Below are 28,000 nucleotides of genomic sequence, written 5' to 3'. Positions count from 1 at the left end.
GCGCTGCCCCGGGCCCGGGGAGGGGCGGGGGCGCGGTCGGGGCCGCCGGGCTCTTCCCTCCAACTCCTCCTCCTCTTCCTCCTCCTCCTCCTCTCCCCCGGCCGCCCGCCGGTGCCGGCGGAGGCGGGCGGAGCGGGCTGGGCCCGCTCGCATCCCCCCGCACCCCCTCCCCGCCCGGCTCCGCCTCGCCGAGGGAGCGGGGAGCAGCGGGGCTGCCCGGCCAGGCCGGGAACCGGCAGCCCCGGAGCCCCTCCCCGGGCCGGCCCCGCCGCCGCTCCGCTGGCCGCCGCCGATGGCACCGCGCTGCCGCCGCCAAGTAAGGGGAGAGCGGGGGGGGACGCGGGGCTGCGGAGGGGGAAGGGGGAGAGCGGGGGGGGGCGGGGGGGTCCGGGGACCCGCCGTGGGCTCGCCCCTTGCCAGCCGTGGGGAAAAATCCCTCGACCCACGCGGGACCGCCACTCGCCCAGCCGGGACCTCCCGCCCCGGCCGGGACCCACTCGGCGGAGCTCGCCCCCCCCCCGTCCCGTGTCCTGCACGGAGCCCTCGGAGCCCGCGACGGCCCCCCCCATCCCTACTCCCCCCCCCCCGGGCCGGTGCCGGGGCTTTCGGGCCGGGTTTGAAGCCGTCGAAGGAGCGGGGCAGCGCTGGGGCGTGGGAGCCGGGGTCCCCCGGTCGGGGGGGGGGGGGCTCGGCCCCTGCGAGAAGGTGCCCTGGGGGTGGGGAAGGACAGGGCAGCATCCCCTGGTCCCCCGGGGTGGGGAAGATGGCTGCCTGCGAGCCTTGAAGGCGGCCTGGGGAGGCTATGCCATCTTCACTGGTGTCCCGACGTGTGTTTGTTCTCAGCTTTGCTCTAAAACCACACGCCCTTGCGATGGACAGAGAAGCAGCCCGAGTCAGCTGTTCCCCCGCGTTGCCAGGCTGGAAAAGCTCGTTAGTGTCTTTCTCGTTAAGTAAAAATTGCTGGGGCTGTTGGCTTTGGAGGGCAGGCGTTCAGGGCGCTCGGCCTGCGGAGAGAGGCTGTCTGCAACTTGTTCTTCAGGTTGTTTCAGGGGATGAAAGGGGAGAAGGGCGTAATTCAAAGCTACAGGAAGCAGCGCTGTCCCACACAAGGTGGGGTTAACCCACGGCACTCGCTGCCACAGGGCTCCCCGTGCTGCCAGCCCGGGCTTTGTAGGAGCGAGGTGATGGAGCCGGGAGCCCGGGCAGGGTCCCAGGGAGGGTCCCAGCCCCCAGGCTGTGGGGCCAGCCGCTGCCTCCCCGTCTGGGGGTTTTCTGCGAGACAAGCTCTGGTCTGGCTGGGACCCGCAGGGCAGGTGGCGAGGGGACGGGTCTGACCCAAAAGGCATCCCAGCTCGGATCCCATCAGCTCCCGACTCAGCCAACAAAATTATCCTCTAAAAAGGCAGCAGTAGTAAGTCGGGAAGTTGTTGGTGTCCCTGGGGTGTGAGCCGGGCTGATGAGGGGGGAGCTCCAGGTGCTGGGTCCCCGCTGTGCCCGTGCGGCTGGGCTGGGCCGAGCTCTCCCAGCTCCAGTCGGCGCTGGGGGTCAGCGTGTCTGCAGCCTGATCCCAGGGCCTGAGGGCCGGCCACGGCCACGGCCACCCTCCTCTTCCCGTGTGGCCGCCCGACCGTACGGGAAATAGCACCCACGATGCGAGAGCTGGTCACGGTGGTGGAAGGTGTCTCTTCTCCCCGGCTTTGCTCGTCCTCCAGACGTGGTGGTCAGGGAGAGGAGAGCATCTCTTAGTGCAACGCTGCTCCGCTCGCTTAAAAGCTGCCAGGGAAGGATGCTCTGCAGCGCACAGTGGGTGCGGAGGCCCAGCGAGGTGCTCCCAGCAGATGCGTGCACACAGGGTTTGGGGTTGTGCACCCACGACCGCCTCTGCCTGCGTTCGCTGGAGCGCTGCCGAAGGCAGGGGAGCGGGCAGGTGGCACAGCCCGCCAAAAAGCAGCTGCTACCGGTGGGAAGGAGCTGTGGGACCAGGGCTTGCACCTACTCCTCCCGCGAGAGGTGTTCCTGGCCGGCAGGCGTGGGGCTCGCGGGAACCTCTGCCAGCACTTTTCGTTGCTCCAGTGCTGTGAGGGTGCTCAGCACCCAAAGCAGAGTTGGTGCAAGGTGCCCAGACAGCAGCGCGGGGCCAGACAGCGTGCCTGGCTTTGCACGGGTGGGTGGGCGAAGGGCTGGGGTGGCGTGTGCTGAAACCCAGCGTGGGTGAGCTGCAGGCAGGGAAAAGGAAGATCCCAAGTGTCCTCTCGGGCTGGCGAAATGCAGAAAAAGTGCGTTCTCCTGTCACCGCAGAAAATAGTTTGTGCGTGACTCAGTTGGGTTTGTGTGCTGCAGTGGGACAGGAGGGATTTGCACTCCACCCACCGCCTCAGGGGCTTCTCCCCAGCCCCACGCAAAAATCGGCTGATCTTGCCAAAAGATGGGGTGGGTGGGCTGGAAAATGCCATTCCTGCAGGGCCCCACCGCGCTTCTGCCCCGGGAGAAGATGTTGCCAGCAAGCGTGGCTTTCAGCGGGCCCAGCCCGGGATGCGGGCAAGAGCCGGGCTTCAGGCTGTGCCGTACCCCGCTGCTGTCGGGGAGCTACAGGCTCCGCGTGCGCAAGTGTGCGCGTGCACGGCAGGAGCCTTTCTCTCCTTGCGCGGTCTCCTGAAGCTCCAGGAGCCGACGTTTTTCCTTCCCAAAGGGCATCTGAAGCAGAAATCTCCCACGGGCAGGGCACGCGCTTGCAGCCCCATCTGCACGCCCCGGCGGAGCCGGTCGAAGGCTGGAGGCTCTGCCAGAGCGGCCGCTCTTCTGCCAGCACCGGGAGGCTGCCGTCCCACCGCCTGCGGCCGTTCTGCCCCAGCTCGGGCGGAATTAAGTCTCCGTTGCTAGGTCCGGTCCCAGAGCACCCGTGACAGGCGGGTGTCGGTGGAACAAGCCCTCCCAAACCTGCAGCGAGCCCCGTGGCACCGTCTGTGTGCGGGGGAGCAGCCGTGGGGCCGGTGGGGAGGCTCATGGGCAGGGCGGGCTGGCTGGAAAAACAGCTCCTCTGCCCTCCCATCGCCGCTCCCAGGAGCCCCCCGGCCCCAAACGCCGGGGGTGCCCGTGGTCGGCCCTTTCTCGTGGCTATCGGGACATGGCCGCTGCCCTGCCGCCGCCTGCCCGGGCTCCGCTCGCCGGCAGGGACTGGCCCATGGCCAGCTTTAGCCTGGCATCTCCCTCGTTGACGTGAGCGTTTCAGGCCCTACATGGCCGGGCCCCGGCTCCCAGCGAGCTGCACCTCTGCCCGCGCCCAGCGACACTCGCTCCCCACGGCGCCTCCTTCATCGCCCCTCACCCAGCCCTCGTGTCCCTCGCCCGGCCTCGGGGCTGGCAGGACGCTCCGGGCCGGGGGCTTCCCAAGGGCTCCGGCACCAGCCAGTTCCCCGGGGAAGGCTCGGGAGGCATGCGGAGCCCTCCTGGCTCCCTCCTCTCCATCCTCCCCCAGCCGCTTCAGCCGCCCTGAGTCACGCCGCGCCGCCGGTGCCGGCAGAACGGCAAAGCCCACGCGCGCGGCTGGCGGGCGCGGAGCGAGGAGGGGGAGAGTGGCCGCGTCCTGGTAAGCGCTTTCAGGCAGGGTAATCCGGTGTTATTTGTAACGCTAGTAGGGGAGCTATTTTTAGAGAGAGGCAAATTTGATTTAATAGAACATAATTTGCCGCTGACAATTCAGAGGGCGGCCAAACGAGCAGCAGCTGGATTCCTAAGGAGGCTTTTTCTTGCCCTTCCTGAAATCCGAGGCTGACGTGCCAGAAGTGGCATTTGTTATTCCAGCAATTGCTGGGGGAAAGCCCCTTGGGATGGCCCGATTAGCTCCGCTTTGCTTTCCTTCTGTTGCTTCGCGCCGCCCTGTAACCTGCCGTTAAAAGAAGCGAGGGATATTTTTCCTGCCGTCCATCGTGGGAGGCCTTGGTATACCCAAACTTCTCCGGGCAGCTGGAGCCAGCCAGGTTCCCCCCGCTTCGCCTTTTCTTCTGCAGGCTGAGCTAGCTCTGTGCTTGCAGCCTCTCCTTGTATAAATTTAGGATAAAAAATAGGTTCTGGTCAAACAAAACAGCTCGTTTGCCAGGAAACGGAAAGGCTGTGTGCGCTCCTGGCGGGTTTCTTAGAGACGGAGTTCTTCTGGACCAGCCTCGGAGATCCCTCGGGACAGCCTCGTCATCCCGGAGAGGTGCAAACACTGTATTTCCACTTGTCCTTTCCCCGAGGTGAAGATCCCCAGAAAACCGAAGCCGGTGTGGGAAGACGGGTAGTTTTTTCTAGCCCTAAAACTGTCGTGTCCGGCGGCATGTGGCCAAAGAGCCGTCGGGATGAGCAGGGACGGCCGCAGGCTGGAGGCGAGTTGCCACGGGGCCGGCAGGGCGCCGGCGAGGGCGGGAAGGTGACGTTTCCCTCGGGGTTGTGCAGGTGTCCCCAGGGCAGAGCAGTGCGGCGTCACCCCCTGCCCTGGAGCAGCCGTCCCCCCCGCTGCCCCGGGCAGGAGCAGCAGAAGCATCTCGGGGGGGTTGAGGGGTGTCCCCCCGAACCCCTGCCAGCTCAGCCCCTGGCAGCCTAGGAGCCGCGTTGCGCTGCGGCCAGGGGACAGGATTGCTGAGGACAAGTGCCCCCTCCCCGGACGCTGGCCCTGCTAGCTGAGGGAAGGGAGAGCCGCAGGGCAGAGGGGCAGGGGCTTTTCTGGGCAGCAGGATCTGCCCGGCTCTCGGAGAGCATCCCCGTTCCCGGCGGGGCATGGCTTCGGACCCGGCAAAATTTGCCACGAGGCAAATCCCCTCCCGGCCGTGCGTGCGTGGCGCAGGGCTGGAGCAGGCCGTGCTCCGTGCCGCAGCTCCTGGCTGCTCTCGGGGGGAAAGGGCTGAGCGGGACTAAGCACGGCCGCCTCCTTTAACCCCAGCAAACGTGTGCCCGGGGTTTGGTGGGCTTCTCTCCAGACGGGCAGTCGCTCCCCGCAGCTGGAAGACCCCTCGGCAGCCATCCAGGTGGGTGCTCAGCCCTGCGCTGCTCGCTCAGGGGTCACCGTCCTCCCCGCAGCGCCGAGGAGGGGATTGCAGCGCTCCCCCCACTCCTCCTCCACCCCCTCGGGCCGTGTCTCGCCCCGGAGTATTTGCAGCGGCTGGAGTTAGAGCTGAAATAATGTTAGGAGAGGAAATGGCTTGTGCTGGGGACTGAGCTCCCCGATCGCATCCCAAAAAGCCCCGCGAAGGTCGGCGCGTCCCCTCGCCGACGCTGGGGCCGTCCCGGGCGGCTGGGGTGAAGGAGAAGGGCTGTCCCAGAGTCAGCTGTGGGGGCAAATCCGGAGCGTGAGGGGTCGAGTGCCTGCAGCACCCCATGTGCCACCGTCCCTTGGGGCGCCGGCTGGGGGTGGTGTGGCACACGGGAGCCAGTGGCTCCCGAAAATGACTCGCTCTCCATAACCAAATACCTTTTCCCTTTTGGAAAAGGCGCCGTGGGCAGCCCAGCCAGCTGGGAGGGGGGGTGCGGGTGGGCCCCGAGCATCGCCCCAAGTCGCGTGGCCCTTCCCAGCTTGCCCGTGTTCCGCTTCCTCCAGTCCGTCAGCTCGGGCTGGTGGAAACCAGGAGCCGACATTTAGCAAGGAGATGGCCCTAAAACCGAGATTAAATTGCTCCATCCGCTCCTGGAAGAGCAGCCGCCCCTCGGGAAGCTGCCCTTTCCCCCATGACCCCTTCGGTTCAGTGAAGAAGCTAATACATTTGGAAACGTGCAAACAGATGGGCCGGACGGGGCCGCGTGGTTGGAGACCTTCCGACGTTTCCTCTGCCGCACAGGTTCTTCCAGCCCGAAAAACCCAATTCTGAACGTAGGCTTTAATTTACTATAATTCTCGGTGGCAGAGCCAGCTAAAGGTCACCGCCGGCGTTGGAGACAAAGGCGTGAGCTGGGAGTTTCCACTTGTTCGGCTCCCCTGCCTCCGGGCACGGTGTCTTCTCTAATTAATTGCGTCCTTCCTTGTGCTCCTCTCGCGCTGGGTTCCCCTGGAAAATGCTGGGGGTAAATAAGGTGACGAGCTCCTCTCCCTGCCCGTGGCGTTTGCCTTGCCTCCGTCGAGCCGCAGCGGCACCGTGCCGGGTCGTGGCAGAGGGCTCCCCCGGGGACGGTCGCACGGCGGGGTGCTCAGCCCACTCCCATTTCTGCTGCCCCCCCAGCGCAGCTACCACAGGGTGCCTGGAGCAGGGTGCCCAGCTGGGAAAGCACCCTCACACCCCACTTCCAAGCTCACGCCCCCCCCCCCCGCTCCCCGTGCCAGCCCCACTGACCACCATCCCCCCGGGGGAGCCGTGGCCGGGCAGCCGGTGCAGGCAGGAGCCAGCCTCTGCCCGCGGCAGGCAGGGCACCACTGCCCCCTCCTCTCTTTGTGTCCCCGCTCTAGGGAGGAAGGTGCTGACCGGGTGCTCCGAAGCTCCGGGGTTCGCTGCCCACGGGCTCAGTGGGATGGTGCCAGCAGGCCGAGACCCCCCCGCGCCCCTCACGGTGCCGATGTGACCAAGCGGCCGGCCGGACGCTGCAGCGCCGAGCCCGGCACGGCGAGTGCAAGGGCTCGTGGCCCCCCCTTTGGGGCCCGCCGCCCGAAGATGAGCGATGGCGGGTGGATCTCGCTCAGCCCCACCGAGTTTGCCCAGCTCCAGCAGTACACGGACTGTGAGTATCCTGCGCCCCCCACACATCTCCCCGGGACAGGGACAGGGGTTTACTGGTCCTGTTGATCTCTGCTGGACTGGAGAGCTAGATGACGTCTTAGATTTTGGATGGGGAGGCGCCTGACCCCCAGCACTGGGCTGGTGGGGGTAGGGCAGAGGAGTCCCCGTGCCTGCGTGCCCAGGAGGATTTATCCGAGCACAAGTCGTCGTCCCCCCGCCCCAGCTTTGGGGGACACGCACATGAGCGCGGCTCGGTCCCTCCGAAGGCGGCCGGCTCCCACGTTCGTTAGTGAAGCGAAATGCCAGCGAGGAAAGCAGACTGGCTTTTCCTAAACGCGGCTCAGCTCGAGTTGCCAACCCTCTGCGGTAATTTGGCTTAGCACTTTTGCAGAGCAACCCTCTCCCGCAGCCTCTGCCGAGGAGAGAGGGGGGGTTGGCGGCAGTGCCGGGGGGGCTGGGGCTGTGAGCAGCTGGGGAAGGAGCCTGGGCAGAGCCGGGGGTCCGGAACCCGAGTGTGTTGAGGTCCTGCCCGCCGGAGAGCCGGCGTGCGGGCAGTGCAGCCCGGGGGGTGCTGAGCGGGGCGGGGAAGGCCAGCCGGGACCGCGGGCCAAGGGGTGTGAAAGCTCGGGGCAGCACGACCCTGGGGCGAGCGGGCTCCTGCGGCTGCGCAGGAGGGGACTGGGAGGCAAAGGGGACCCCGGGAGCCCCCTGGGGCTGTCCTCGGGGCTGCTGCGCGTGGCAGGGGTGAGGCAAACCGGGTCAAGGCTTAGGGGGCACGGTACCCCGAGGCAAACGGCCCAGTGCAAACTGCTCCCTGCCTCCTGCCTGCCTGCCTGCCGGGCATCGCAGGCAGGGGCAGGCAGGGCTGCGGGCAAGAGGGGTGTGCGCAGCGTCGCCGTCTGCGTCTTGTCCTGCCTCTCTGGAGAACGGGCTCTGCTTTCTTGAATCACAGACCATAAAACACCATCTGTAACGCTGAGCTCGGAACACGCACAGCGTCTTCGTTTCATTAATCAAAGCGTGGTGAGCAAGGCTGCAGCGCAGGCAGCTGCCTCCTCCCCAGGAGGGTGGTCTGGCGCCGAGCCGGGGAGCGGGGCTGGGGGTTCCTCCCCCAGGTCCCCCCCAGCCCCGGGGCCGGCAGCCCCCTCCTCGAGCACACGCTGGCCCCCGGTTGTGCTCTGCGAGCCCTCGGAGCCGCCCTCGGCATCCCGGCCAGCCGTGGCCCAGTGCCAAGCTCCGTCCGCCGCGGAGGGCCAGGGGGAGCAGGACCCAGCACAGCCCCCCGCGTGGAGAGAGGGGTTCACAGCAGTTAGCAGGGCTGGCGTGGCCAAGGGCCTTTTAAATGGACAAGCCCGGAGATCTGGGTCTGGAGGTTAGGGCTTAACGTCACCTCCCCTTGGTCTTTTTTTCCCAATTTTCCCTCATTTCTTATTTTTGGAAGGACCATTGTCCCTCCAGCCACTCCGGCGCTGAGGGCACCCAGCCAGGAGAGCTCGCGGGCAATTTGCTGTTTGTGTGGAGGTTTGCGCGGAGCCATTCCCTTCTCATCCTCCCCCCGACACCCCCCGGCGATGCCCAGGGCAGGCTCTGGGGACGGCTGGGGCTGCCGCGGGGGTGCCAGCAGGCACTGGCTCTCGGCCTGGCAGCGGCCACCCAAAGCCCGTGCGGAGGGGCCAGGGCAGGGCCAGGCTTTGTGGTCAGGGCTTTCCTTGCCCAGCGCTGTGGCTTCGCTCTGGGTCTGCCTTTATTTTCGTATAGGTAGGAGGAAGAGGACCCATCCCTGCTGGCAAACTTTACATATACACCCCGCGCTCCAAAGCGGGAGGGAAAAGCAGGGCACGGGTGGTCCCTTCCCAGGCATGGAGGGGACCACAGACGGTATATCCAGCAAATAAACTCATCTCCGCCATCCTGCATGGTGGCCTAACGACGAAGGGGGGGTGCCGTGCTCAGCGCGATGCCTTTGTCTCCCCAGATTCCACCAAGAAGCTGAAGGATGTCCTGGAGGAGTTCCACGGGGACGGTGTCCTCTCGAGGTACAACCCCGAACAGGTACGGCCCTGTCCCCTCCAGCCTCCCCCCACGCTGCGGGCAGCTCCCGGCCCCCCAGCCCAGTTCCTGCGGCTAAAAGCAGCCGGGTCCGTCTGCCTGCCCGCGCTCCCGGGACTGGGGAAAATGCCCCCACGGGTGGGGAGCATCTCTCCGAGGTCCCCGCCATGTCCCCCCACAGCCATCCTGGGGACCGGGCCTGCCACGCCGCCGTCCCCCCCCCTCCGCCGCAGCCACGCTGCTGTCCCGTGCTGGCTGCAGGCCGCCTTGCCGAGAGCGTTTTGGGGTATTTCGTTGCCGGGCAGAAGCCAGGAGGGATTTTTTTCCCTCAAATGGTTTTGCCACTGCTGGCGCGGGGACGGGGGAAGGCCCTGTGCCTCTCGCTCTCGCCTGGGGAAGGCTGGGGCTATTTTTTCCCAAGTGGTGCTTTCAGAGAGACCGATTAGTGTGCCAGCAGGACAGAGCCTTTCACGGGGGCTGTAATCACTAGAAACGAGGCAAAACGAGAAAAATCAGTGGGCTGAATGCGGCGAGGAGGGGCAGCGAAACTACCCCGCTATTCAAGGGCACCACGGGACCCTCGCTCCGGCTGGGGCCACAAAAGCCATCGGGAAGGCAACGTCTGGATGCAATGGGGATGCCCAGCGGGGAAGGAGGAGGCGAGGAGACCTCGGAGCACGATAGTCCCCGGGGGCTGGGGGTGGGCTGGAGGGTCCCGCTGCTCCGTGCCCTGCCCCGGGGAGGGGGGGCAGGAGGCTTTCAGAGCACGGCTCGTTACACCCCTCTGCCTCCCACACCCCCAGCCTCCTTTGGTCGTGCCAGAAGGTCTGCGTGCAGTTCCTCGATCGTTTGCCAAGAGCGGAGCGCCCGGCTCTGTCAGAGCCTCCCGCCCCTCCAACAAGCTGCCCCCCCGCGTGGGGGTCTGCAGACCTCTGGGCACGCAAGCCGGCTGTTGCCCCGCCACCGACCAGCGCTGTCCCACCGCGGCTCTGCCCTGCCCTGCCGCTCCCCCGGCTCCCGTCCCTGCTCCCAACGCCGCTGGCCTGGCTCAGCCGCGCCGGTCCCTGGCAGCCGGCCGGTGCTGGGGATTTCTGGTGCTGCTGCCTTGGGTCTCTTTGGGCCCCGCCGCTGGGGTCTGGGAAGCCGGTGGTTTTGGGGAGGGCTCTGCAGCTGACGTGCCCAGTGAGGGGAGCCCAGGGCATGGCCTCCCCCACCGCCGGCAGCTCTGCACCCCCAGCAGCCTCCTCTGCCCCCTCCCCAGCCCATCGACTACGAGGGCTTTCGCCTCTTCATGAAGACCTACCTGGAGGCGGACGTGCCCGAGGAACTGTGCCAGCACCTCTTCACCTCCTTCAAGCGTAAGATCTGCCAAGCGTCCCCAGAGCCCCAGCGCCAGAGCCCCAGCGTCTCGCAGCTCAACACCCGCGGTGAGCCGGCCTTGCCCCCGCCACCCAGCCGGCACGCCGTGGCACGGCGGCGCGGTGGGCTCGCTCCAACGCCACCCCACGGGGACGAAGGTTGCGGGGTGGCCCCCGCAGCGGGTGGCATCGGGGCCAGCCACGCAGCCCGGCTCCATCCCGTCTGGCGGACGGGGTCCCAGGGACCCTGCGCCCCTCCGGGGAGGAGAGGCCTTTCCCCGGGGTGGGGGACCCAGGAGGCATCGTTGCACTGATTCCTCCCTTTCCTCCGCGCGTTCAGAGCCCAAGTCACTCGATGCCGGCATCTCCATCCAGACCGAGGTGGCCTGCGCCCCCGTCACAGGTACCGGTGTGGGCAGCCACCGAGTGCGTGGCTGCACCCGGAGCGGGGGATGTGTGCCGGGCACCCGGCTTCTGCCTTCCCCCGGCCCCTGCCCAGGTGGATTTGCAGCATGTGGAGACATCTGCCGAAAGGATTATAAACTGCAAAAGAAAAGGGAGAGCCCTCCCTGGGTGCTCGGCTGCCACGTTGGGGTACGGCGGCAGGGCACCACGTCCTCCCCGCCTGGTCCCCAGCACTGTGGCGGCCGGCACCCAGGGACGGGAGGGTGGGCGAGGGGCCGCCTGCGGTGCCCCTCGGAGAGCCCCGGGGCTGGGCTGCCAGCCTGCTTAGGGGCTAGCAAAGAGGTCCCGGGGCGAGCGACCGGCACCCAAGTGGGGTCCCTGGAGGAAGGGGCTCGCTGGGCACAGGCACCCTGGTGTTACGCTGCCCACGGGCGTGTGTCTGCTTTGCAGGGATCAATGGGAAAACGCTTCTAAGTGCCCTGGGACGACACGCTCCTGAGCCCAAGAGCTGCCCCAGCAACGTGGCTGAGCCACAGCCGGTGTCCCTCACCCCGGCATCCATCCCCAACGCCTCCCCGAGCTGGTCCAGGTCGTCCTCGCAGAAGTCCACCACTGGCACCCCTTCTGCTCACAACTCCTCGGGCTCCTCGAAGATCTCCTCTGGGTCACTGCTCAGCCCTCAGTCACCCGGTGAGCTTAGCTGGGGCTTCGCGGTGACGAACCCCCCGCACCCCGGTTTCCCAAGCCGCAGAGCCATGCCTTGCGCCAGCAGCGCAGCCGGTTGGGTCCCCGGGGTGGTGGCGGTGACCTTCCAAACTCGGCGGGTTCCCGGTGTCTTGACACCTTCGCTTTGCCAACTTACGCCGTCAATCCCGTCCCGTGGAGCCCCCGCCGGTCAATGTCTTAATTACCTGGCAGCAGCTCGTAGCGAGGGGGGATCGGAGCGGTGACGCATGGCTGCCTCCGGCCGAGCTCCTGCCAGCCCCCAAAGAGCGGAGCGCTGGGAAGGGCCCCTCCGCCAGGAGCAGCCATCTGCCCAAGGCTGCCGCCGCCGCCGGTGTGGGCTGTCCCGGCACCCCCAGCCGAGCTTCTTGCTCCTTCTGGCCGTGTGCTTGTCCCCGGCGGGGCACGTCCCCGTGGGCTCCCATCGCTCATCCTGCCTGCACCCGCGGTGCCAGAGGTGTGGGGGTCTGCGCCCCGGGGACCAACCGGCAGTGCGCAGCCCTGGCCATGGCACCCAGCACCACGCCGAACGAGTCCCTGCCCCAGAGTTCACGTGCTGCCAGCCCCGCGTCCTGGCTGGGGACGGCTCCTGGCCCCAATGACCAGCCCTGTGTGCAACCTTCATCCCCCCCTCCTTCCCTGCCCGCAGGCACGAGGACTGTGGAGAAGAAGTTACCCTTCAGCCTGCGGAAGAGCCCCAGCTCCCTGAAAGCCGCCCCCCCGCCCCCCCCCCGCCCCCCTGGCCCAGGTGGTCCACCTGAAGGACATCGTCTGCTACCTGTCCCTGCTGGAGAGGGGACGGGCGGAGGACAAGCTGGAGTGTGAGTGGGACCCTGGGGCCACGGGCCACTGGTCACGCCGCGTGGAGGGGGGGCGGGTGGCTGGAGGCACAGCCTGGGGGTTCGCCCGAGGAGAGCTGTGTGGGGCTGGATGCTCCTGCTCGCTTTTTAACGCTGAAACGTTAAAACCGCGTGGGAAAACCGCTCGGCCTCACTCCCCAGCTCCCGCCTGCCAGCACCCGTTGTCTGGCAGAGGGGCAGCAGGGGGGGCCGCGGCTTCGCTCTGATACCCCGCAGCCCGGTTCGGGCTCGGGTCACGTCTCACCCGGGTGACCTGGCGCGATGCTGCCCCTGTCCTGCACCCCCGGCTGCCCCGGCGCTGGGCTCCGACCGGCTTCTCTTCTCCCTCCAGTTATGTTTCGCCTCTATGATACCGATGGAAACGGCCTCCTGGACAGCTCGGTAAGCCTCCCCTTGGGAGAGACAGCTGGGGTCGCTCGGGGAGGGGGCCAGAGACACGCAGGGCCCTATCGGGATGCCTGCTGCCCCGGCGAGGGGCTCCGAGCCAAGGAGGGGTATTTGGGGCTGGGGGTTGCGGACCAGCCCTGCAGCATCCAGCAGCAGCTGGAAGAAATCCACCCGCCGGTAACTGTAGCTCTACATCAAATCACGGTATTTCAGAAAAGGAAAAATCACGCACAAACACCCCCTCTCCCCCCCGCCCCGGGGTGTTTTCTCTTTGTCCTTTGGGTATTTCTCTTGAAACCCGTTGCAAATAAAAAAATCTGTTTTATCAGAGCAGTTTTTCTGAGGGAAAACCCAACGCAAATTTTCTGGCAGATTTTCAGAGGAGAAAGCAAGCACCCAGCACCCACCGAGAAGTGGGGTGTCGCTGGCCCCCTGCGCGGGTGGGGGCCCGGGGCAGCCGTGGGCGTATCGAGATGTAGATGTGATACGTCCCCGGTTGGGGGGCGTGAGGCTGGACACGCCGCGTGTGCCCAAAGCCATCCCTGAGCGCCGGGCAACGTCGTCTTTGTGCTCAGGAGCTGGATCGTATCATCAACCAGATGGTGCACGTGGCCGAGTACCTGGAGTGGGACTCCACCGAGCTGAAGCCCGTGAGTGCCGGGGCCGGGGGGGCCGCGGGGGGTCTCGGCCAACAGCCAGGGTTCGCGGTCTCCTCCCTCCTCCAGATCTTGAAGGCGATGATGGAGGAGATCGACTACGACCATGACGGGACCGTGACGCTGGAGGAGTGGATCCGGGGCGGCATGACCACCATCCCCTTGCTGGTCCTGCTGGGGATGGAGACGGTGAGCGCCCGTGCGGGAGCCTGCTTCGGCAGGAGCGGCAGCCGGAGAGCAGGGCGGCGATGGAGGGTGCGCAGGGACCACGGGAGGGCACCCTACCCCCGGCAACGCGCCGCGCGCCTGTCTGGCACCGCACAGCCCCCCGCCAGCCCCGGGCTCCCCGGCCCTGCAGACACCCCCACCCCACCTCTGCTGACCAGCCTTCACCCCCCCACCCCCCCCCAAATCTTTACAAGCTCAGTTTTGAGCCGCAGTTGTTGCCAGCTGCCGTGCCCGAGCAGGCTGGGCTCGCTCCATAGCGTCCTCTGGTTCGATGAATATTTAATCAAAAAATCAACTGAGCGCCTAAAATGCCAGCCCCTCTCCTGGGGTGAGCTTCAAAGAGCAGAGGTGGGGTGGTTTGGAACACCCCCCGTCCCCCATTTCCCTCTGTGGTTTTTTCATCCTTTTGGGCTTCATTTCATCGAGGTGCATCCCTGGCCAGCGGGTGACAGCTTGCAGAGAAAAATCTGTGGTTTTGCTCCCCGGTGCCCACCTTGGTGTTTGCTTCCCACGGAGAGGTTGGGGGGGTGGGGGGGGCAGGTTTTCCGGCAGGAGGATTCAGGAAAACGGGGAATTTTAAGTGGCTCCAGCAACGCGCTTGTACCTGGCCCCAGATGCAAGAGGTCACCCCGTGGTGGCGGTGGCCTGGCCCCAGATGTGGAGTCACCTTCACTCCGGCCCCCAGCAGAGCATCCCTGCGGCCGGGCTGTGCCGAGGGGCCGTGGGGAGCCGGAGCTCAGTGCCGGGAGCCGGATGTGTCCCGGGAGTGGGGGGCCGTGGCGGCAGGGATGCTTGGGGGACACTGGGGAGAAGGGAAACGGGGCGGGGGGGAGCCTGTGGTCCTGCTGGGAAGCGAACTCCTGCAGACACGCTGCGGGCTTTTACTGGACAAAAAGCTGACAAAAGCGGCGGGCTGTGACCCCCCCCCCGGCCCCGCAGAACGTGAAGGACGACGGGCAGCACGCCTGGAGGCTGAAGCACTTCAAGAAACCTGCCTACTGCAACTTCTGCCGCACCATGCTGCTGGGGGTCCGCAAGCAGGGCCTCTGCTGCTCCTGTGAGTCCCGGCCCCCCCCCGCCCCCGGGCTCCCACCCATCCCAGCACCCTGGGCAGCAGGGACTGGGCCCCCTCGGTGCCGAGCTCTGCGGGTGCCGCAGGGCGAGCGGGGAGGGGGCAGTGCCCATACTGGGGGGTGACGCTCACCACCCTCATTTTCTCCTGCCAGTCTGCAAGTACACCGTCCACGAGAGGTGCGTGTCCAAAGATATCGCCTCCTGCATCAGCACCTACGTGAAATCCAAGAGAAACACGAGCGTGAGTAGGCTGCCGCACGCTTCTGAGCTCCCGCAGAGCCCTCCCGGAGGCAGCGCCGCTGGCAGCAGCTGGCCCCTCCGTCTCCTGCCCTGCTCCCCCATGGCTTTTTCCCCTGGGATTTGCCCCTCAGGTGCTGGGCAGCAGCTCGTGGGCATTCCCAGCACCCGGAGCCCGGCAGGGTGGGACCCGCAGGACGCCCGGCCCCGAGATTCGGCTGTGGGTGGGGGACCGGCATCCCCGGTGTGCCGCAGGGAGGGAAAGCGGCTGCGCGAGGGGCTGGTTTGGATCAGACGGTGTCCCTGCGCGACGGGCTGCCCTCCAAAATCACGGAGGCAGCCGTTAGCAGAGAGGAGCTGCCCGCGGGTCGGCGGGTGCTGTGCCCGCAGTACCCCCCTCCCCGTGCCTTGCAGATGATGCAGCACACCTGGATCGAGGGCAATTCCCCCGTCAAGTGCGACAGATGCCACAAGAGCATCAAGTGCTACCAGGGCATCACCGGCCTGCACTGCGTCTGGTGCCAAGTCACTGTGAGTACACGGGCGCATTGGGGGTCCAGCCGTGCCCTGCGGCGCACCCTGTGCGGCCCCGCGGGAGGAGAGGCTCGCGAACAGCCTGGTGTCCCCTGCCCCACATCCCTTCCTCCTGTCCCCGCCAGCTCCACAACAAATGTGCCTCCCACGTGAAGCCGGAGTGCGACGGGGGCCCGCTGCGGGACCACATCTTGCTGCCTTCCTACATCTGCCCCGTCGTCCTGGTAAGTGCCCCCCTCCTTGCCGCCGGGGACCCGGCGGGGCATCGTCACGGCCGCTGGGGCGGCGTGTGCATCCGCACCTCCGTTCCCCAAAGGACAGGCAGTCCCACTGCCGGAGATCGGAGAGCGACTCCCCTGCCAGCACCAGCCCCGAGGACAACCAGGGCTTCAAGTTCAACTCCACCACGGTGGATGGGCAAGGGCTGCAGGTAGGTTCCTGTGCCGGGCCGCCGGCGAGCTGTGCCGTGGGTGCGCGTGCCGAGCAGCGGCCGAGCGTTGGCAGCCGTGCTTTCTGCCCTCCAGATCAGCCCCCGGCCCGGGACGCACCCCCTCCTGGTGCTGGTGAACCCCAAGAGCGGAGGAAGGCAAGGGGAGCGGTAGGTGGGATCCAGCCTGGGGAGAGCCTTCCCCCCGGGGGGGGGACTGCCGGCCCCTCGGGCTGCCCCGGCACCTCTCCCGGAGGGGGACTCGCCCCCGTGGCATCCCGCATGCCTCTCTGTCCCTAGGGTCCTCCGGAAATTTCACTACCTGCTCAACCCGCGCCAAGTGTACAACCTGGACCGCGGCGGGCCCGCGCCAGGGTACGGAGATGCTGCGGCTGACGCTGTGCCCCCTCCCGCTGGCCCCTGCTCCCCCGCGTCACCCCTCGTCTCTCCCGGCTTTCTCCAGGCTGAGCTTCTTTCGGGACACCCCTGATTTCCGCGTCCTGGCCTGCGGAGGGGACGGCACGGTGGGCTGGATCCTGGACTGCATAGGTGAGCTCCCGCAGAGCATCGTCCGCCTGCGTGCTCTGCCCTCTGCCACCCGTTCCCCACGTTCCCCCCAGCATCGCCCCCCCGGGCTGCTGCCGAGGAGGGACGTGGAGAGGAGGGGGGTGAGTCCCCTCAGCCCCAAACCTCGCTTTCCCCTTCGATCACAGACAAGGCGAACCTGGTGAAGCACCCGCCGGTGGCCGTCCTGCCCCTGGGAACAGGCAACGACCTGGCCCGGTGCCTGCGCTGGGGAGGAGGTGAGGCCGGGCGAGCATCGCCCCGGGAAGGGGGGGGGGGCCAGCCCCGGGGGGAGCATCCGGTGCGGCTGGGTGGGTGCCGTCCTGGGGGAGGGAGGGCTCCCGGGCTCTTGGGACGAGGCTCGAGGCTGCATCTCAGCCCTGGTGCCTCCCGATGGTGCCTCTAACGCCCTCCAAAAAAAAAAGCAGCCGCTGCTTTCTGAACCCCCAACAGCCTTTTTCCCCTGGGAGAGCCGTGCCGCTAGCTGAAATCCCTGCCACCGCCGCACGGACAAGCATCTCGCTGGTGCTGTAGCGGCAGCCCCGGGCTCCCCCCGGGTGCTCAGCACCCAACAGCCTCCGGCCCCAGATGACACAGCCACGCTCTCCTTCGCCCTCCTCCGACGCCCGCCGTCTTCCCCTCACAGGCTACGAAGGAGGCAACCTGATGAAGGTCCTGAAGGACATCGAGCACAGCACAGAGGTGATGCTGGACCGCTGGCAGATAGACGTCATTCCCAGCGACAGAGAGGCCAATGGAGACCCCGTCCCGTCCACCATCATCAACAACTACTTCTCCATCGGGGTGGTGAGTACCACGGGGCAGGGACGGGTCCCGAGGGCAGCCCGGCGCACGGCACACGTACTTGTTAGCCGGAGAGAGCGGCGCGGCGCAGGCCTAGTCACAGGTGCCCAGACCAGCACCAGGCCGTGCCCGCCGTAGCCGCCCAGGCACGGCAAAGCGGAGGGCAAGGCTCTGGAGGCCAGCAGAGCGTAGGAGCTGATGCCAGCACCCCAAATTTCCTCCCCGTGTCCTCTGAGAGTCTTCCGAGCCAGCCCCGAGTTAATTCCCTGGAGCAGGGGCTGGTTCCTCGGAGACCGTAAAAGCCTTCCTAAGTGTTTGGTGAAACTCTACGTCTGAGCTTGCGTCTCCCAAGCCGGGGACTCTCCTGCCCTGCTCTTCCTTGCTCGTGTTCCCAACCTCCCTCCGCCTCCTGGCATTGTTCTTTCGATTTTATTCTCGTTTGTAACGGGAGCACTTAAATGCGTAGACAGGCACAGTATCTCTCTCTTCCCAGCTGGGAATGTTGCAAGAGCAAGTGTGCGAGGAGCTTAAACGGGGTTCAGGGAAGTTTGGGGTCCCGGGGACGGGTTGAGATCTGCTGGGCGCCCCACCTGCAGCTTTCGCCGAGACGGTGGCCATCGGCAAGGCCCCGCGTTGGTGCTCAGACCGGCATCCCCCCACGTTTCCTAACCCGGGGAGGTCAGGGAGCCTGGGGAGGACGGCAGCCCCGTGCCACGGGGGCTTTCCCAGCCCCAGGGGTCGGTCCTGGGAGCGGCAGGGCTTTGGGGGAATGGCAGGGTGGAAAGCACGTCTCTCCCTGCGGGCTTGCAGGGGTTTTGTCCTGGGCCGTGGGTACCCGAGCGTGGGTCGCCCACCTGGCAGCAGCTGCGGGATGCTCCTCGTTTGATGTCATCTCCTGCTAGCGCCAGGCGACGTCACTGCAGGTGGCATTTGGTGACAGCTTCCAAATTGGGCTTGAACGCCGTTGTGATGGAGAGCTGCCACCCTGCCCGGGGGGCTGTCAGGGTGCAGGGTCCCGGGGTGGCCCCGGAGCCCCACTGGTAGCCCTTCCTGCCCCCCGCAGCATCACCTCCTCGTGGAGCCCCTGCGATGAGGGAAGGAGGCCAAGCGCACTAATTACCTCTCACTTAACGAGCCCATTCACACTTTGTGAGCAGCCTGGCCGAGGACACCTCCATCCGCACGGCCCCCGCGCTGCGCCCCTGTGCCACGGGGGCAGAGTGCTGAGCCCCCTTACCCCGCTGCGTGCTCACGGGGGGGTGGGGGGGTGTTTCTGTTTCCCCGCTGCGCTGCCCACGCGCGTCTCCGCGCTCCCTCTCCCTGCAGGACGCCTCCATCGCCCACCGCTTCCACATCATGCGAGAAAAGCACCCTGAGAAATTCAACAGCAGGTAAGGGCTGCCCCCGTCCTCCTCCGCTCTCGCCCCTCTCCCCACGGCACTTGCAGCAGCCCCAAGGCAGCAGCGCGGGGTTCAGCCAAGCTGGGGGGACGGTGGGGGGCCGGGGTGCTCCTTCGGGCCCCGCGCAGTGTGGCAGGCTGCTTGCACTTGGCCGCGCACCCGGTTACGTTCGTTCACGCTTTATAATTAGCGATGAATTCCGGGAGCGGCAGGAGCAGGCCAGGCAGCCAGGGCAGGGCAGGCAGCAGGTTGCGGCTCGCTCCCGCCGCGCTCGGGGCGCATGGAAATGGCGCGACGGCAGCAGGAGCTTGTGACCCCCTTCCCCGTGTTCAGAAACGCCTGCGAGAAAAACCCCAACCAGCCCAAAGCATCCGGCTTTGCTCAGAAATTCGGCTCCCCTCGGCTTACAGCTCCCCGGCAGTCACCGCAGGGGACGAGCGGCGGCAGGGGGCTGCCTGGCAGGGGGAGGGGAGGGTACGGGGCAGGGTGCTGAGGTGGGGGACGTCCCTTCCGTGGGGTACCCTGTTCCCGACAGCCCCCGGGTGGCCCGTCAAGAGACAACAGCCCCGGCTCAGCTCTGCTGAGAGCCAATGGAGGCACCCCATCCCGTGGCAGGGTACCACCCAGCACCCGCGTCCTCCCCCTCCACAGGGTGTCAGAGCCAGGGCTGCCTGAGCAGCCCCCTGCCCCACGCCATGGCTCCCTGGGACCGTGGGTCCCTCCCCGTCGCTGGCTCGTGTCCCCGTCGCAATGGCTCCAGAAAGGCTCTCGCGGCCCGTGGAGAGGTGTGGCTCCCGAGCGGGATGCTGACGCCGCTCTGTGCCCCAGGATGAAGAACAAGCTGTGGTACTTTGAATTCGGGACGTCGGAGACCTTTGCGGCCACCTGCAAGAAGCTCCATGACTACGTCGAGGTGGAGGTGGGTTTCCCGGGACGGGCCCCGGCTCCAGCCACGGCACAGAAGTTTTTTTGGGAGACGTCGCCCCCGGGGTCCCTCGGGCAGGGCTTCTGGCCGTTTGGGGAGGGGGTGCCGCGGCAGCTTTGGCCCCATGCGGCGGCGGGAGGATGCCACGGCTGGCGGGACCTGCTCTTCCACCATGCGGTGCTTGCTGCGGAGCCGGCCAGCTGCAGGCGGGAGAATGGCCCTGTATTATCCCCCCTTTCCAGCTGGATTCGAGAGCGTGCCTGGAATATTCTTTCTGTAAACTCCGCGTCTGCTCCCAGCCCTCGTTTGATGACATGGAAACAGGCTTTAATTAGAGCGGGGAGGAGGGCCCGCGGTTGCTAAGAGCGCTGTCATTTCTCCACTCGTGCTGGGGGGTTTGGGCCGTGCTTTGCTGCAAACTTCCGCCTCTCCTTATCCGGGGATAAACGGCCCTTTTATAACTTGGGCTTGAGGGTGAAGGGGGGGGGGAAATCCCGTCACTTGCCGCACGGCGCTGGTGCGGGTCTGAGCAGGGTGGGTGCGGGCAGGGAGTGGGCAGGGAGCGGGCAGAGCCCGGGGAGCTGGTGGTGCGTTGCGTGCGGCCGTGGGCAGGGGAGTTCCGCAGCCCATTTCTGCACGGGGGGGGTTCCAGCCCTTCCCGAAGCCCCCGGCAGACGGCGGGAAGGGGCAGGAGCGGGGCCACGGCCGTCTCGTCCCCTCCGCCGGCTGCACACCAGCGTCCCGGGGCGCGTCAATCCGCGTCCGCTGGGTTTGACGCCGCCGGAGATGGGTGCGAGGTGCCCCCCGCTCCTCACGAGGCGCCCTGCGTGCTCCCCACCAAGCACGCGTCGGCACCGGCTGCACCGCGCCGGCAGGAAAGCGTTAATCCCGCGGCGTTTGAAGTTGAAAGCGGCAGCCTGTCCTCCCTCCGGCTCCCAGGCAACTGTCAGCCGTGCAGAGAAATGGCAGTTTTGTTTTGGAAATTGGCACTCGTTCCCCTACGGCTCCTGGAAATGAATTTGCTTTTTCCCCAGCTGCAAATTTCTACTTCCAGCATCGCTGCCAGCACGCCGTCAGCTGCCCCTGCTCAAAGAGCCCATTGTAGCTCGCTGGCACGCTAACAGGGGAGGGCTGCGCAGGGAGAAATCGTGTGCGCGTGGGCAGGCGTGGGTGGCCGTGCTCCTGCCCGCCCCGGCTGGGAACGGGCTCCCGCAGCGTCCCTGGAAATCCCGCAGCCCTGGGCGGCCGAGTCGCTCCCATCCCACCGCAGCCTCGCGGGCAAGCGGGCAGGAAAGACGCCTGCAGTCGGGGGCGACGCTCGGCTCGGCCGGGCGTGGGGTGTGTTCTCCATCCCGCAAGGAATCGGAGCCCTCGCGCCCGGTATCCGCCGCTCAGGGGCGTCAGGGTCTCGTCTCTTCCTACAAATCATAATCTCGTTAGCACGTATTGAGAAATGAGGGATTTGCATCCGCCGTGAGCCTTGGAGAGACAGCTCTTCCCTCCCAAACCAGCAGATTCCTGCCTTTTGCTTTCAACGCAAGGCTAAAAATAAGATCTCGGAGCATCAGGGGAGGCAGAGCAGATCCGAACGTAGAGACGTTCGCTCGCGTGCGCGCCCAGCTCCACGGCCGGCGTGCTCGGCGCCTGCCGACGGCGTATTAAAAATAAGCTCGAGGTCTTCGCCCTTTGCTAGAGGGAAACAACAGGAGTCAAAGCAGCAGCGGGGGTTCGTCGGCCCATCCACATTCCTCTCGGCAAAGCGAGAGAGGGCAGAAATGCCATCGCGTCGGAAAATGCAAGGGAAAAAAAAACGCGCTGGTGTTCGCTGGAGCGTGGCGTGGCAGGTAGAGAGCGGGTGCACGAAGGAAAATACAGATGCTGTCGAGAAAATACGATTGAGTGGGAAAGCAGCTGCTTCCTCCAGAGGTATCTGGAAGGAGGATCCAGCACGTCTGGGTAGCACGAGGGTGAGAAGACCCGAAGTTAAGAAATGCATTTCCACGGCTGCTGCTTCCAGTCCCGTGGGAAAGCCGCGGGCAACAGATATTTTACCTTTTACAAGGAATTTTCAGCTGGGGCAGGCCTGCTGTCCGACAGCAAAGCCCGGGATGCCGGTTCTGTGTGCCAGCTTGCGGTTTTCTCTCCAAAACTGACATTTTTTCCTCTGACACCTTTCTATCTTTTCCTTCCGGCCTCATTTCCAGTTTCCAAATTGCACTCGAAGACAAAACTGTTTTGAGAGAGGTTTCCGGGCAGCCAAGCTTTCTGATTCTTTGGAGTCGGTGTGAACAAGGCGAGGTGGGGAAGCACGGGATGGAGATGCTGGGATGGAGGTCGCTCCGGGGCCGAGCTGGTTTTTTGCCTCCTATTTTGGGTCTCAGCACAGAGCCCGGCGGAGGTTTTATGCGCTCTCATAGGAAATTCGCTTTTCGAAACGGCCATCTCGGATGTGTAGTAAAATTCTTATTGAAGGGGAAGCGGCCCCAGGAAGGCAAGGTGGCGGTGTCAGCCCTAGAAAAGCAAAGCCGGGGCTGAGGGGGGGGGGATTTGTTGGCCCCGGTTGCCACCCTGGGCAGGTTTGCTCCGGGGACCGTCCGGCAGCACGCGATGCTCGGGGCTCCCCACTGCTTCGGCGGGCAGGCGGGGAGAGGAGCCTGGGCTCCGTGGGGCCGGGCACCAGCTCCCCCCGCCCCGGGCCTGACGCTGCCCGTGTGCCCGGCAGTGCGACGGGACCCCGCTGGACCTGAGCAACGCGTCCCTGGAGGGCATCGCCATCCTCAACATCCCCAGCATGTACGGCGGCTCCAACCTCTGGGGCGAGACCAAGAAGCAGCGCGGTTACAACCGCCTGGGCAAGAAAGCGCCGGAGAAGCTGCACGCCACGGTGGTCACTGACGCCAAGGAGCTCAAGTTCTGCGTGCAGGGTGAGTGGCGGGGCCCGGCAGCTGTTTGTGGGGCGCACGGGGGAGCTGGGCAGCCGCCGGTTCTGGCCGCAGCCTGCGCACGCGTTGCCGGAGCAGTAGCGCCCGAGGGGTTGCTGTCGGCTCGCTGTCTTTTGGGGGGGGGGGCAGGGTGACCCCAAGATCTGTCCCAGCTGGCGAAGGGGGGTGGCCCAGCACCGCCTTTCTCAGGGCTGGAAAGGATGGAGAGGACGTGGCTCCCACGCCCCGCCGTCCGCTTCTTCCCCCCCGCCCTCCCCGCTCTGGGGGTGCCCGGGTGGGACCTGTCCCCTGCGGGTGTGACCCTGGGCGGCTCCCGGCCCCCTCCGTGCCCCGTGGGGCTGGCAGGTAGCCACGGCAGGGCCGGGCGCCCGCTGCTGCAGAGGAGGAGCCAGAAGCAGAGCCGCAGAGCTGGCACCGGTGGCTTTTGTAAGCATCTTCCCAGGCTCCACCGCAGCGCTGCCGGCCTGGCTTGGGGGGGTTCGGTACCTGGGCCGTGCCCCTGCCACCACCTCGCACCCGCTGCTGTGGCCACCGGAGCTGTCCCCGTGGGCAGGGTGCGGAGAGCGGCGGGTTAGAAAGCAGCCAGCAAAACAGGCCAAGTGCCCGTATTTTCCACCCACCGCCTCCCGCGCCCGGGGCTGGGGTGGGAAATGACCCCCCGGCGCGTGGCCGCCGGGACGGCGGTGTTGCTGGCCATCCTGGGCTGTCGCTGGCCATCCCAGGCTGTGACCGGCCGTCCCTCGCCAGGTGACCCCAAGGGAAGGGGCCGCAGGGAGCGGGGCAGAGCAAAGGCTGGTTCCGAAGGTGGCGAGGGGTGGTGGGGTCGGTCCCCTGGGGCGGGTGGGTGTGGGGGAGCTCCGAGGGCTTCTCCTGGCAGGGGCTGCCACCGGTGGGGAGACGGGCCCTGAAGGGAATGAGAGACGGAGCGAGTTGGCCCCGTGTCGGGTGCCTTTGCTGGCAGCATGGATGGGCGGGAGGGGCTGGGAGAGGGGGCGATGCCAGGGGATTTGAGCAGCTCCCTCCCGGTGAGGATCCCCCCCCCGTACGTCCCAGCTCCCCGGGGGGAGGTCGTGCCGCCGTTCCATCCCACGCTGCAAACGAGCACGGGGTGAGCTGGTGGGGATCCTGCAGCCCCGCGGGACTGGGCGCGCTCTCAGACTGGGAGTATTTTTGCTCGGAGATTTTAGACAGCAGCGTTGGCCAACGCCGCTAACGCCCAGTTCGGGGGACATCGGGGGACATCCCTGCAGTGCCACCAGCCCTGGGGCCGTCAGCAGTCCCACCGGATGATGGCGGAAGGCAGGGGGTGCCCAGGGACGGGGGACTGACCGGGATCCCTCTCTCTTGCAGACCTCAGCGACCATCTCCTGGAGGTGGTGGGGCTGGAGGGCGCGATGGAGATGGGGCAGATCTACACGGGGCTGAAGAGTGCCGGGAAGAGGCTGGCCCAGTGTTCGTCCGTCACCATCAGGTATTTGTCCCCGTCCCGGCTGAGTGCCTGACCGAGGGCGAGAGCTGGCGCCCGTGTCACCCTGTGCTCCCTCTCTTTGTGCCTTGCAGGACCTCCAAGCTGCTGCCCATGCAGGTGGACGGGGAGCCCTGGATGCAGCCGTCCTGCACCGTGAGTCCCCGGGAAGGGGACGGCCAGGGTGGGATGGGGCAGGCAGCAGGGCAGGCAGCGGGGCAGGCAGCGGGGCAGGCAGGGGCTTGCAGCCTCAGCTCCCGGTGCGGCACGGCAAAGCCTCTGGAGTTGGAGGGAGGCTCCTGCGCTTGCTGGTGGGTGGCCGTGGAGCCCGGCCACGTGCGACTTCTGTCTGCGCCCGTGCCAGCCCCGAGCCTGGGGACAGCCACAGCGGGAGGCGTGGGGACAGGGACACACTTGTCTCCTGCCAGGGAGGAGGGCACAGCAGCATCCCTTCCCGGGGGGGCTGCAGTGGGGTCCCCCACCATCCGGCAGGCAGCTTGCCTGGAGGAGAAATCTTCTGCCTGCCCCAGCGCTGCCCGGATGTGATCCCGGAGCTGTTACTGCCGTGCAGCAAAGCGTTTCACGCCCCGGCTGGGGGGGCAGCGGCTCCTCGCCCCGGTGCTGGGTGCTGGGCTGCTCCCGGGTCACTCCCTGGGTTCCCTGGGTTTGGGGATGCCTGGAGGAGCTCAGAGCCCGGGAGCCCCTTACTGAACTGGGTTCTTCACTTCTTTTTAGGTCAAAATTACACATAAAAGCCAAGTGCCGATGCTACTGGGCCCCCCCCAGAAGAGCAGCTTCTTTTTCCTGAAGAGGAGAAACCGAACTCGAGATTAAGCAGCGTGCGAGGAGCCGCAGCGCAGAGGCACCCGGCGTCCCGGACACCCACCTGCTGCGGGGGGGGGGGTCCCCAAATCCCTGCTCTGCGGGGGGGAGAGAAAACACCCCCCAAGCTCCGTGGGGATGATTTGTCCTGGGAAGGTCCTTGGAGGCTCCCTCCCAACCACCACAAGCGTCTTCTCCAGCCGGGATGGAAGCGGCGGGCGAAGGCAGGCTGACGTGCGGGGAACGTGTTCGCTGGAGCAGCTGGGTTGGGTTTTTTTTTTCCCTTTATTTAAATAACTTCCCCCCCTCCGCCCGCCCCGGCAGAGCTGCAAATGAACGCGCTCCCAAGAAAACGCCAAGCTTCACTTATTTATTTTTGATCCTCTTGAAGGACACTCGATGTTTTGCTGCACTGGCTTTCTGTCCACCAACCCTTGCACATCGGAGAAGTTATTTATTTTCTTAAGCCTAGAGGAGACGGTCTCGGCCGTGCCTTCGGCTGCCGTTTCTGGGACAGGGTTTAAGCAGATGCAACGACAGCCTTTGCTGCCGGCCCCGGGCGCTGCGAGGCGTGGGACAGGCTGGGGACAGACGGCACCTGGGCCACGGGGACAAGCGCGGGGGCGGATGGGAGGAAACCGTGTTTTGATGTGGAAACGACAAAAAAGGGATTTTTGGGAGGGGAGCTGCTGCCCCCGGTAAACCCCCGTGCCCCAGCTCTGGGCTTCACGTTCATATTTATGTATTTATTTAGCAAACTTTGGGGGGGCTTTGGGGGTCACCTTCTTTTTATGAGCCTGGGTTGGACACGTCGCCTCCCTTCTCTTCTGGCCGTCCCCCCGGCTGCGCCCCCGGCACCTCCTTCCACGTGGATTTTCTTCTCTCCTAAAGCGTGCCAGCCTGCGCTGGGGGCTGGGGACGCGGGGGACACACATCCAGCAGCCCTTCTCGCTTGGAAGTGTCCCCCGCTGCGTTTTCAGGCGTCTCTGCGTGAGCTTCACCAGGCCCGTGCTCTCCTGGTGCTGGCTCCGATGCCCCTGGATGGCTGCAGGGAGCGGGGGGAGCTGGCGCACCTCGGTTTCTGCACGGCCAGCGCTCCCCCCGCCCCCAGCCCACCCCAAAGCCGAGGAGCTTCGCTGCTGCCACCCCCCCTGCACCCTCCCACCTGCACGGGCGCCTGCCGCTCCTCTCCTCCTCGCCCAGCCGGGATGCACGGGCGGGTTTCGGCGGCATCACCCGTGCGTCCCCCCACCGGGCGCGTGGGGACAGACCGTGGGATGCGGCTTCTCCCCAGGATGCGACAGGACCATGGACGAATGCACGGAGGAGGCAGCGGTCTGGATGTGCGCCTCGCTTCGCAGCGCTCCCAGGAGCCGGGAGCTGGCAGGACCGGGCCACGGAAAGGGCTGCTGGTTGGTCCCGCAGGCGCCCGCTGCCTCCTGCGGTGGCCCTGTGTGGGGGGACGCCTGGCCCCCGAATCGGCCCCCGCTCCCAGGCAGCTTCCTCGGGTCTGGCAGAGGCCCCTGTGCCGCTGCGAGCGAGCCGGGAGCAGCCTGTGCCCCTGGATGTTGCTGCAGGCAGGAAAGCCGCTGCTCGTCCCTGCTGTACCCCTGCCACAGGGCAGGGACCCCCGGCTGGGACAAGCCACCCTCTCCTCCTCGGTGACCCGGTGCCCGGTCCCTCCTCATGCTGCAGGTCCCCATTCACTTGCATCCCCCTGGCAGTGCAGAGGGTGCTGCCATCATTATGTTTCAGAGTGAACAGGCAGCTGTTCACCACCCTTCCCAGGCAGGGACGGTGGTGGTATGCGCCTGTTCGAGCTTTAGCTCGGGGCTGTTTCCGGCAGCAGCGGCGGGGCCCTGCTGCCACAGGAGGAGGGGGCAGCGCCCCAGGGGACCCCCAGCCCGTGAGTCCCCCGCAGCCGGGGCGCAGGAGGAGGCTCCGGTGGGCACGAGGGTCACTGCAGCTCACCGGAGCCGTGACCTGCGTCCACGGGCACGCTCCACTGCGGTGCATAAATCCACCCTCGTCCTTGTCACCCGGGGCGGCCATTAATGAGTGAAAGCATACGGGAGCTACGCCAAATAAACCCCGGGTCCCAGGGACCAGCGGCCTCCGTTTCCTCGGCCCCTCCCCGACGGCAGCTGTGCCTCGCAGCCCCCGCCTTTGGGGAGAGTGAAAGAAAAAAAAAACCAAAACCTCGACCCTCTCCAGAGCTTTGCCGACAGGCGGGGCGATGGCTTGGATGACAACACACGAGGTCAGCGGCGTTTACAGCAGCGGGTTTTGGCTCCATTTCCCTGCCCGTTTGGCCTCGACCTGGCGTCTGATCCCGGGGCTCCGGTCAGCAAGCGCCTGTACGGAATGGCGGAGCTGCTCCTTGCACCCGGTCACGGTTTGCTGGGCTCCGGGCAAAGAGCAGCGCTTGGGGGTCTCTCTCTGCTCTGGTTTGCCGGCGGCAGCGCAGCCAGGGGAAGCAAGCGGGCGCCCGTGCCTGTACCCGCGGGTCTGGCAGCGTGCCGGGGGCAAGGGGTGCCCTCGTTTGGGCTCAAAGCCGGGGGGAGCACCCAGATATCTGTCCCGCGGGGCACGGGGAGCCCGGGGCCACCGCCCTGGGCCAGCGGGATGACCAGCACCACCGGTCTGCAAAGAGCGACGGGCTCCGACGGAGACACCGTCCCCTCTCTGAGCAGGGAGGTGGTCCCTGCCGCCTCCCCCAGGGACGCAGCGTGGATCTGCTCCCCCCGTGCCAAAGCCACGGTTCAACGGGCCCTGGCAGCTCACGACCCCCTTGTCCAACGGCGCAAAGGTCTCCAGCCCAGGAGGGGACCCGCGGGGGCTGGGATGCCAGCCCGGCTGTCCCCGGCTCCGGGGAGGACTGCGCCACGCGGCCGAGGGGCACGAGAGGCTCTGAACCCCCCCGTCCCCCTCCGTGTCTCCCAGCTCAGCCCCGTTCGTCCCCCAAAGGCCGTGGGATGGAGCGAGACCCCCCAAACACCCCCCCAGCCCCAGGCATGGGTGCCAGTGTGCGAGCACCCCACCGAGCCGGCGTCGTGCTGGGGGACCCCCAAGAGCCGGGGAACACCAATTGCCACGGGAGCCCCAGCCCGACGCCGGCTCCAGCCCCATCCTCCCGCTGCGTGCGTAGCTGTGGTTGCCTGCATGGAAATGGCGTCCGTAGCGTAGCGCGTGTTGCCGTGTACACCTGGACTGCTGTGGGCTTGCCTCAAATAAAGGTGGTGATGAAATACTCGGCTGGTCATGGGGTGCGCTGGGGTTCCCCGATTCCTGGCCAGGCACGGGATCCCCACCTTTGGGGACCCCAACGGGTGGTGCCTGATTCGGGGCACCAGGGCTGAAGGGGCGACCTCAGCGGCAGCGCAATGGAGCAGGAGTTGCAACCGGCTAAATTTGGAGCCTGCAAATTTTTTTTAATTTTTTTTTTTTTTTTTCCAGAGCG

The 28,000-nt window shown here is 66.5% G+C and overlaps 1 protein-coding gene across 1 annotated transcript; it reads left to right on the top strand.

The window, feature by feature from the left end:
• Positions 1 to 19: 19 nt before the first annotated feature.
• LOC129210151 (diacylglycerol kinase beta-like) lies at positions 20 to 27,788 on the top strand. Its single transcript, XM_054835763.1, is given in 28 exon segments — positions 20 to 316; positions 844 to 930; positions 6,413 to 6,681; positions 8,656 to 8,732; positions 9,991 to 10,156; positions 10,428 to 10,490; positions 10,943 to 11,182; positions 11,865 to 11,932; positions 11,934 to 12,036; positions 12,407 to 12,456; positions 13,038 to 13,112; positions 13,188 to 13,307; positions 14,286 to 14,403; positions 14,573 to 14,661; positions 15,072 to 15,188; positions 15,317 to 15,415; positions 15,508 to 15,621; positions 15,716 to 15,789; positions 15,919 to 15,993; positions 16,082 to 16,167; positions 16,332 to 16,421; positions 16,829 to 16,989; positions 18,313 to 18,377; positions 19,215 to 19,305; positions 22,034 to 22,235; positions 23,604 to 23,724; positions 23,814 to 23,874; positions 24,454 to 27,788. Coding segments are annotated over 27 exon segments (2,952 nt in total). The 5' UTR covers positions 20 to 316; positions 844 to 871; the 3' UTR covers positions 24,553 to 27,788.
• The last annotated feature ends 212 nt before the right edge of the window (positions 27,789 to 28,000 follow it).

This window comes from Grus americana, chromosome 9, assembly GCF_028858705.1.
Source record: "Grus americana isolate bGruAme1 chromosome 9, bGruAme1.mat, whole genome shotgun sequence".
Taxonomy (NCBI): Eukaryota; Metazoa; Chordata; class Aves; order Gruiformes; family Gruidae; genus Grus; species Grus americana.
Note: the sequence above shows the minus strand (reverse complement) of the source record. Positions and strands in the feature narration are given on the sequence as shown.